This window comes from Patagioenas fasciata, chromosome 1, assembly GCF_037038585.1.
Source record: "Patagioenas fasciata isolate bPatFas1 chromosome 1, bPatFas1.hap1, whole genome shotgun sequence".
Taxonomy (NCBI): domain Eukaryota; kingdom Metazoa; phylum Chordata; class Aves; order Columbiformes; family Columbidae; genus Patagioenas; species Patagioenas fasciata.
In genome coordinates, this window is record NC_092520.1 from 175,934,962 (window position 1) to 175,944,949 (window position 9,988).

Genomic DNA, 9,988 nt, shown 5'->3' on the forward strand with positions numbered 1-9,988 from the left:
TCCAAGCCATAATCCAGCGTGAAAACTCATTAAATAAATATAGGAAAAAACATGACACTTTTAAGTCACCTGCAAGGGCTCAGGCCGCTTTTACTACAGCAGTTTGTCTGCTGCAGGGTGCAACCCCCAATTCTGGAGGAATAAAGGGTTTCAGGAGGAAGAGCTGTCACACCCACACATGACATTATAAGGAAGAGAGCAAGCCACACAGGTGCCAATGAGTGTAGCTATAAGTTATTTATTCTGGAAAATAGAGGTATCTTCTATGGAGTTGAACACTGGAATCACAGCATTATGAATCGAGTTGTGGAAACATTATGACAGCACACACACCCGCAGGCACACGCGTGTACACCTACACATACACACAGCCTTTGTACAGGCCCCTACTCTTGCATTATCCAGACAGAGCCCTCTCTGCAACTTTATTCGCAAAAACCTGCAGCGAGAGTTGCATTCAAGACCCCTTCCCCTATTCACATGGCTTCCAAGGGGAGGAGGTTGGTCAGGATTGGGTGCGTGGCACAGGCAACACGTGTGTTGTGTGCGCTGCTCACGTTCCCAGCCCAGAGTTCAGCACATCCTGGAGAGGAGTCAACTCCTGGCAGAACACAGCCCTCGGTGGAGCATTCACTTCTTGCCTCAGTCTTTTCTCAGGCAGCCAAGCACAGGGTGGCTGGAAGAGGCACCTTTCCATGTTAGGATACAGTCAGTGCTCCCTGCTCACCATGGTCCATGTTCCAAAGCCGGTAAAACTCTGCAAAATCTACATAGGGCTCCACGCGTCCATCTTCATCTGGCTGGAGCGAGTGGGTGGGTCGGGAGCGGAAGAGACCGCCGTCTGAACTTGAGCTGCTACTCTGCGTGTGAGTGTTCGTGGACTGGAGTGTTACAGTTGGGCTTTGGCTATGGAGAGAGAGAACACAAGCATCTTTATTTTTCCCCAATCTCATGCTTTGGACAAGAAAAGCGCCACAACAAATGCTGTCTTCTTCACAGATCAAGCTGTCCTTAACAAACAGGTAAAAGAAGTTGCAGTTTCTTGCTCTATGAGAGCACTCAAAGTCTTGAGAACTGCTTGGAATGAATGAATGCTGAAGATATTGATGCACCTTTAACTAGAAGGCCTTAAGTGTGACCAGGCATCTGAGGAACAGAGCAAGCAGAAAAAAAAAAAAAAAAGAAAAAAAGAGGCATGCACTCTGCTGGCCTCTTCAGACCCGTACAGGAAAAGCCTGGAAGCAAGGAAAACTATTATTGCGCGACCTGCGTTGCAGCCAAAGCAGTGCTAGTGCGTCAGCTTCATTGTTTCTGGAGCTACCAGAACACAATAACCAGAGAGTTTCTTCACTTAGCAGTGTGTACACACACCACTCTGTGCCAAAGGATGAACCTAAACCAGAGCCACCAACTAGTATGATCCTGCAAAGTGGATCCAAATAGGATCCAGTTCTAAACTTTACAGTTTTTCCTACCCTGGCCTCTGCCTCAGCTTGTGCAGTGCAGCCTCTCCAGCAGCCTAACCGGTAGAGCCCCTCTTCCTTATTAAAATTAAGGGCACCCACACTCCCTCCAGGCACAGCACCCAACACACTTGGCACACAAGATCCAAAGAGCAGGGCTGCTCGCTGCCAGAGCGGCCTCTGCAAACAGCAGCAGATGCTGCTCCCCAGGCACGTTCCCAGCGCTGGCTTCAGAGCTGCTTGCTTTACTCATTCCTGGTCCTCACAGAATTACTTTCCAGCTAACATGTTGTGCTGGCTGTCAAAACTGCAGTCAGGAGAGCCATTCTCCAGATAAGAGAATGACTGACAGGTAACTGACAGCTGTCTCTCTGCTTTTCAACCACTTGGCACAGTGCGAGGCACACGGGAAGACTGTGGGTAGCAAAAGAGCAGGACATTTACTTAGTGAGGGTGGGGGTGGCTTCATCCAGAGTTGAGCTGCTGTGGGCACCGTTGACCATCTGGCCTTGAGAAGGCATGACAAGAGACAGCGTGACACTCGTCTTGCTTGTGCTTTGGGAGCTGGAATACGGCACGGAGACAGGGTAGACACGGCCTCCTGAAGAGGGAGAAAACAAGAATTACAAAATGTACTTGAGACATGACTGACTGAGGGTGCACAGTGACAAAGAAAGGTCAAATAACCCAAGAATTGATATTAAACTGCCTTTCTTAGATGCTGTACTGTATTCTGTTGAATTGTCACAGACTCTAGGTCTCATGAGCAAAAAATTCCTTTAATAAGAAAATTCCTTCTGACTATCCCTTCTCCCAATGTTAGGTCAGCACTGGATCGATCAAGGGATTTTATCTCCCATCCTCCATTTTGTTTCCTTCTCTCCCCAACATACCTTGCGTTGGTGTCAGCGTGGGCTGGCTCATCTCACCCAGGGGGTACCCAAAATTCCTCACAAGCAGTGTCATGTCTTCATGCCGGGGACAGAACTTGGACCGTTCCCCACCACTGGCAAACGTGTCGCAGTGGATCCGCTTAACCCGGTCCACAACCGCTTGTGCCACAGCATCCAGAGACGTCTGCTTGGCAAACTCTGTGGCGATCATGGCTGCAATTTCCTGAGCCAAGAATGAAAACAAACAAACAAAAGATGTTTAGGAGAACGTGGAGGAAACCTTTTCCAGCCATCCAACCTCAAAGTTTTTATGGCAACTCATCCAGCTGCAAACTTTGCCAGTCTCAGATGCCAATACGTGCCCTTGGGCCTTGAATCATCCCATTCCTTTTAATGGGCTACTCCTGAAGGACAGGGCAACTGCCCAGAAGAAATGGCTTGGCAAAGCAGGTCCCGTATTGTTATAGACTGGAATGGAGTGGCAGAGGACAGAGGAGGACGAAAATCTGTATGAGAGTAGTTGACACTGCTGGAGCAGGTCAAAAGTCAAGGGAACATGTCCCCAGCAAGCAGGCTCACCTGGTTGGCCTGCCCAGGCCCATGAGCTGCCTCCAACGCTTTGTAGAGCCCTTCAGACATGAGCACCAAGAAGCCTGTCACCCCATCCAGTGAGTGCCCTCCGTGGATTTCAGGCTCAGCTATGATGGGCTTTGATTTAGCAGCACTGGAAAGAGATGGTATTATTTAGTATTTGATGATGACATAGTAGGTTAGAATCGGAAGGTCATGAAGAAAAGGAGAGCTAGAAACCACAAAGCTGAGTTTTTCTGACCTGAGCAGTTCAATATCAGTATAGCCGTATTTGACTTTGTAGTCTCCAATGCGCCGAGTGCTTTCCTGCCCACGAATAGTTCCCACTTGTTTTATTTTCCCTGCATCCAAGCCTGCCAGATTGAAAAAGAAAGAAGTTTAAGTGACTTAGAAATTAGCAGGACTTCCTCCGATTACACTGTCAGAAGAAAAGAAATATCCATATCTAAAGAGAACTGCAAGCCAAAATGAGATGCCAAAGAATCATCAGGAGCCCATCAAGAAGAAAAGGAAGAGTAATTTGCTCTGTTCCAAAGGACGCCCTCTCATTAATTGCAATCCGGGAAGGAGAGAGAAGAGAGAGATGCACACAGCCTGACGTTCGCACCATGAATGCAATGGCTGGCCCTGAGACAAAGCCCACATCCCGGTCCAAAGCCACCAGCAGCAGCTGTCCTGGGCACACAGGCATTCGCTGAAAAGGCAGAGGAACATCTGTGCCTGTCAGCTCCGGACTGTGTGATGGGAGAAGGAAAGCAGGAAGGAGGAAAACATACATGAAGGATTCTGCTTTTTCTTCCACCTATTATTGATCCCTGCTCCTGAACTCCACCTGGTGATTTCACTAATATGCTTGTTTGCAGAGGGAGAACAGGAGAACTATCAACAAGAGCCAGTGAATTTGCTCAAGTGCTCAAATCGGCGTTGGCTATTCCTCAAATAAGGACAATGACCAAAAAATACTTATTTCAATAAACTTAAGGGGATATACCTCCACTTCAGTGTACAACTCAAATCTGGCAGGGGCTAGGAAGGAAATCCATCTTGAAGAAGGTCCTAACAGGGACCATCTGGGTGAAGCTACTATTTGAGGCAGGACTCAGAGCAGACGAGCCACTTACCTGGTCTGTTCTGGCAATTCCCCCTTCCTGGCTATACCTAAAGCTAATAGGCAGAAAAAATGTTATTTTGAGATTTTTATCTAGGGATGACTGCCCTCAGGACAAGGTGAAGGCAGGGGTCCAACTGAAACTCTTCGAGTCAAATCCAGCCTCACCACACAGATGGCTCTGCACCTACCCCAGCAATAAGACACAACTCCACCATCTGCTGCAGACCAAGGCTGAGTCACCAACATGGCCTGGCTCATTTGCCAGCTCCTGGCAGGGGATACACGCTATCGACAGACGCAAACACAGGGAGGCTCACAAAACACCAGAGAGGTTGCGTCTGCATCACAACACCTCCCCTGGAGCACTGAACAAGCTGCAGTGGAATGGGAGAAGAGCTATGAAGGCACAAGACCTTTCCCCAGGAGAGGTGCAACACAGGCACCATCATAACAAACACTATCCCCGCTACTTTTCATCACTGTGCTTCAACCTAGCCCTACAACAACCTCTTCTGGGCCCCCCAAACAGCCTGTGAACACTAAGTTGTTCCACATGCTCTCTCTTCTGCTGGAACTGCCAGCAGCAGAGTCACCGCTGTGCCAGGTTAAGAAGGCCACTATTTCTAGCCAATCCCTTTTCTGCTGTGGAGGGCAGGTAAAATCTGCAGAGCACTTTTGGCAGTAGAAAGCCAGTCAAAGGGTCTCTTTCCCTGGATCCTTGTATTCAGTCTTCTGTTTCATAGCACATACCACTTCTGCAGGAGTATGAGTAAAAGACGATATCGAAGAGAAATGGAACAAAACAAGACCCAGCAGTAGAAAGTTACATGAACAGCCTCACCAGATAAGAATATATCTGCGAGGTGAACCTAATGAAGAATGCCAAGTTAGATCTATCTAAACAAAGATACAGAACATAAGTATCTCAGTAAGAAGGATCTGGTACTAGCAATCACACAAGTGGTCTAGGCTAGTTCTAGACAAAGAAAGAAAATGTGAAATGCTGTAAAGGAAAAGGCAAATTGCCTAAAGCAAAATGTCAGTATTAGAGTTCAATAGTTACTGATGTGAGAGCAGTAAATGCCAGTGCTTGGTCTAGTTCTGTCTGAAGCTGCTTTTCTTGCAGCAGCTTGTAGAGAGGCATATTGAAATGCATCATCCCGAGGGTGCAGCATCACACAGAACAAACCCAGCATCACCGCGGTTTGTCTCCAAAGGAGCAGTCATTTACTGTCCATCCCACATCTACCCTCTGGCTGTGTGCTTCCACTCCTGCCTTCCTACTACCTCCAGCAATCACACAGCTGGAGGGCAAATCAATGTCCGTCTGGCAGTCAGACACAAAACTAACTCTTGAAACTTGAAAAAAAAAAAAACAAACCCCAAACTGACAGTTTTCTGCTAGTTCAGTGAGTTGAACTTACTCTATAGCCTCGCAATGGCTAAATATGCAGAAAAAGGCAGTGCTAAACTTCTCACTAGAAACCACAGTAAGCTTCTTTTTATGGTCATTTATTGCTTCCAGTGGCTTGAGTCATTCCTGGTGCCCCAGATAAATGGAACCATGCAATGTTCTCAGACAAGAACACAAAACCCAACACTCACCCAACTGGGAGAAGCGAAAAAGTTCATCCTCATTTTCTGTCGTATGGTCCACGTTGAGCTGAGTCACCTGCAGCCCATCCACTGTGGACTTGCATAGCAGTGCCCGATTGGTACCTGCAGTGGGAGCAGCGAGATGAGGCACCAGATAGCTCTGCCGTTAAGAGGGAGAACATATCCAAATGGAAAAGGAACAGGAGAGTGGAATAAAGACATAAAAGAAAAGAAAGGCTCATATACTGTCCCATCGTGATCTCCAAACAGTAGCCTTGCTAGCAGCATAGCAGGCCTGCCAGACAATTATTCGTTCAGGCCTGAGAGCTGGTAGCTCACAAGAAAGCTCTTCCCTTCCCAGTGAACCTGCACTGTTGCCTCTCAGCCCACTTTCCCTCTACTCTTTGATCATACACATGGCATCAGCCAACATCTGCAGAGATTAAAGCTGGGCTGGCTTCAAGTGCTCCTGTAAGTAAGAAGCACATCACTCCTTGGCCACAGAGCAAAGAAACTCTCCCCCACATTCAAATTTCTATTATTTCCTAGAACCACAGCCATCCTCAGGAACACCTCGACTGAGGTGCTGACAAAAAAAACACTCACCCACATTGGCAATATAGAGCTTGTTGTTGAGAACAACAGCCACAATAGCCATGGCTCCACCAGAGATCTCCTGCTCTACAGCCTTCAGTCTCTCCACAATCTTCTGGTACTGAGGCGGCAGCTGGTGGTGAGGGACACCCTGGAACCCAAAACAAGGGAGAAGCTTAAACACACAGCCCATAACACAGAAACTACAGCTGGAATCAAAATTCTGTAGGAAGGGGACTGATCTTGGCACTTTTTAGCCTCATGCCAAGACTGTGCAAGATATACAATTATTTGTTCAATCCTAAAAAATGACATGGTTCCAATAAGGTTCTGGAGATGACAGTTCAGTTCACCTGAAGAACGCAATCCACATCTGCCCAGATGCTGTGCAAATTTGAGGCCTTGCCTCTCATCTCCGTCATATGGCTTTGTAAAGAGCCATATATACAGATTCTTCTTTCAGTGGTGCCCAATGATAGGATGAGGGGCAACAGGCACACACTGAAGCACAGGAAGTTTCATCTGAATATGAGGAAAAACTTCTTTACCTTGAGGGTGCCAGAGCACTGGAACAGGCTGCCCAGAGAGGCTGTGGAGTCTCCTTCTCTGGAGACATTCAAAACCCACCTGGACAGGTTCCTGAGCAATCTGCTCTAGTTGAACCTGCCTTAGCAGGTGGGTTGGACTAGATGGTCTCCAGAGGTCCCTTCCAACCCCAACCATTCTGTGATTCTGTGACTGAACTTCTCTCCATGGTATTTTCAGTTCCCTACTAAGATAACCAATGGTGGGTCTAAGTAGTGCCACTATGAATAGTGGGAACTCTGGGAAATGCACTAAGACACTTGCTCCACTTTATGCAAGCTCCCAGAAGAGAAACACAGAGAAATAATTTTCAGTTACAGCCTCCTGTGGACCAGAACGACTCATATGCCCAAGACTCATCCAGCAGTCTGGAAGGTGAGACCTCCAGCAATCACTATTCTCAAGGCTACATTACCTCTGGTAGCTGGGACTGCAGACTGGCCTTCTCTGCCAAAGCATCATCAATAGACTCCAGGAAACTTCTTTCTACCACATCAAAAGCCTAAAAAAGGCCATAAAGAGAAATTGAGTTCTTATTCAATACCTACAGACCTTGGAGGCTACCCATCTGCACCTCCCTAAAACTGGCTCTTAGTGGCTGATCACTGTACATACAGACATTCAAGGACTGCTGTGTCACACTGAAGCACAATTATTTTAGTGCAGCTAGATAACAGTTTGTAAAAACAATCTGCAGCTACTCAAAACAGAAGACAAAACCATAAAAATTACATTCAAAGCAATGTCAAAGACCTATCTGATTTTCCGTGTTGATGGTAAGAACTTGTCTATCACTCAAGAAAGCACGCTCACAAACCCATCTCCCCACACATTAACTTCCTCCTTTCACTCATTGTCATCTCCTTCACTGGCTGACTTGTTCCTACATGCCCAGTGAAGACCAGCTGCAGTTTCCTGAAGAGCTCTCAACACTACGCTGACAGAGCCAGGGGGACAGATGGGTATGAGATGGGAGTGAAACAAAGCACTACAGCTGCTCACGATGAGCACAGATGTTTCCAAGCCCCACAGATGCTGCTCCCCTGGTGTCAAAAAGAGGAGGTGGGTTGCGTGAGGAGCAGGAACCATCCCCAACCCAAGCTTCTTTACCTGCAGCAGAACTCGACGCACATCAGCATCACTGTGATCTGCGCGCAGCTGGCCCAGCAGCAATTCTGCAGAGAGCCTCTGACCCACAAAGTTGGTGACTCGATTGCCATCATAGCCATTGAAGACACCATAGAGGTAGCAGTTGTTCTCACTCCTGTCAAAGAGGGCAGGACCAAAAAGGTCACAAATGCCTGGGATGATGTCTGATGTTAGATACGTAACAAGTTCCTCCAGACACCTCCTGCATGCTTGCACCCCACCCTCTTCTTCAAAGCCCTATCTGACAAACTAAATGCTACTTTTACCTGCCCTAGTGTCTGAAGGAATCTGTATCCCAGGTGCAATCCACTTACCTCAATTTTAACCAGTTATCTTCCAAGGGGTGACCCTCTGTCCCCTTGCCATCTGCACTGTAGGAACGGTTTGGAGCTGAGCCCACCCCAGAGAGGTGGCAGGATGGTAAGTCATCTGTCCAACTGGGCTGCTGTTCCTGGGAGATGGAAAGAGATCATGAAAACCCTAAGCAGGCTGAAGTGAAGACCCTGCTCCAGTACAGATTACAAGCTCATCTCTACCCTCTTCTCAACCCTTTTGCACCGGAGTTTTACCCTTGGTACGGCACAGCACTACCCATTTGTGTGGTGAATCAGATCCTCACGCGCCCATGGCGCAGGACTGTAGGGAAGGCTCTGGCTTCCCAACGCAGTACCTCACCAGGACAAGGGGACGGGGGCCCTGTTGCTACCAGCAATGCCAGAGGCAGCCCTGGGGCCACCATCTCCCTGGCACACACTGCCAGGGGACACACTGAAACAAAGAAATAAACTTAACAGCAGAGTCAATTATACTGTTAAGCAGCACTCTTTATTTTATCAGCACTGGGGAACACTGGGGATCATCCTCCATAAGTGCTCCAAAGACTGGATGCTCTTGCATTGCTTATATTCACATAATTATTACATATGCATTACAATTTATGAAAATTTTGACATACAACATAACTATACTAAGAAATAATTGATGATGTTAGTTACAATTGTTTAGTCTCTTACAATACATCTATTAATTATTAAATATAAACGAAGCACTCTGCTTCTAACAATGTATTACTTAATCTTCTGTCTCCCTCTTGTCATGCAGAAGGATGGAAAACTTGAAAAACATCCCCTCATTTTGCCGGTGATCGGAAACCGTTTATCATGTCGATTGGTTAACGATGGGTACGTCTTTTGTAACTTAATCGCAGTGTACGTTAATTTAGCAGCTTCTCTTCAACACACACTGACACACACTCTGCCAGGACACGAACGGACAGACACACTGACAAACACACACACACACACACACACACACACACACACACACACAAACACACACACAAACACACACACAAACACACACACAAACACACACACAAACACACACACACTCAGGGCCTGCGAACGCCGGCTGCCCCCAAGCCCGCAGCTCAGGCACGGTCCCCTCGGCCACCTGCCGCTCCCCTCGGCCCCACAGCGCGGCTGGCCGGCCCAGGCTGGGTATCCACGACCACGCAGGGCCACCCCCCGCCCCAAGGCTGGGCGCCACCGCCCTCAGGCAGCCCCCGCCCCCCCACTGAGAGTACGCGCTCCCCGCTCTCGCCGGGCCTCCCCCTTCCCACACGGCGCCGTGGGGAAGCGGGCGAGGAGGAGGCCCAGGTTCCCCCCTCGCACCCACCTGGGGGGGTGCGTGTGCACGGAGGGGGGGAAGGTGCCACTCACGCTCTGCAGCAGGCTCCTCCTCTGCGCCGCCATCTTGGAGCAGGAGAGACACCCCCCTCCTTCTCCTCTTCCCCCCACCCCCGCCCTTCTCCTCCAGAGCAGCCGAGTCTGCCGGATAGAGCGGCCGCTCCTCAGGAACCCGCCTTCCCCGCCTCGCCCGCGGCGGTGTCGGCTCCGCCCCCTTCCTCCCCCCGCCGCCCAATGGCTGAGAGCGGTGAGCTGCGCTCGAGCGCACCCTTGAGGCTCCGCCCCCTGCGCTGCGGCGGCGCCGTGCGGGGTCTGGGG

At 49.0% G+C, this 9,988-nt stretch overlaps 1 protein-coding gene across 1 annotated transcript; it reads right to left on the bottom strand.

Moving 5' to 3' along the window:
• Positions 1-215: 215 nt before the first annotated feature.
• Positions 216-9,772, bottom strand: TAB1 (TGF-beta activated kinase 1 (MAP3K7) binding protein 1). The gene is made up of 11 exons (XM_065833594.2): positions 9,704-9,772; positions 8,297-8,433; positions 7,944-8,097; positions 7,249-7,335; positions 6,261-6,399; positions 5,664-5,777; positions 3,189-3,300; positions 2,936-3,080; positions 2,357-2,579; positions 1,908-2,064; positions 216-906 (listed from the first exon to the last, which is right to left on the bottom strand). The coding sequence occupies exons 1-11, from the start codon at positions 9,734-9,736 to the stop codon at positions 699-701; spliced, it is 1,509 nt and encodes a 502-aa protein (XP_065689666.1). The 5' UTR covers positions 9,737-9,772; the 3' UTR covers positions 216-698.
• Between the last annotated feature and the right edge of the window lie 216 nt (positions 9,773-9,988).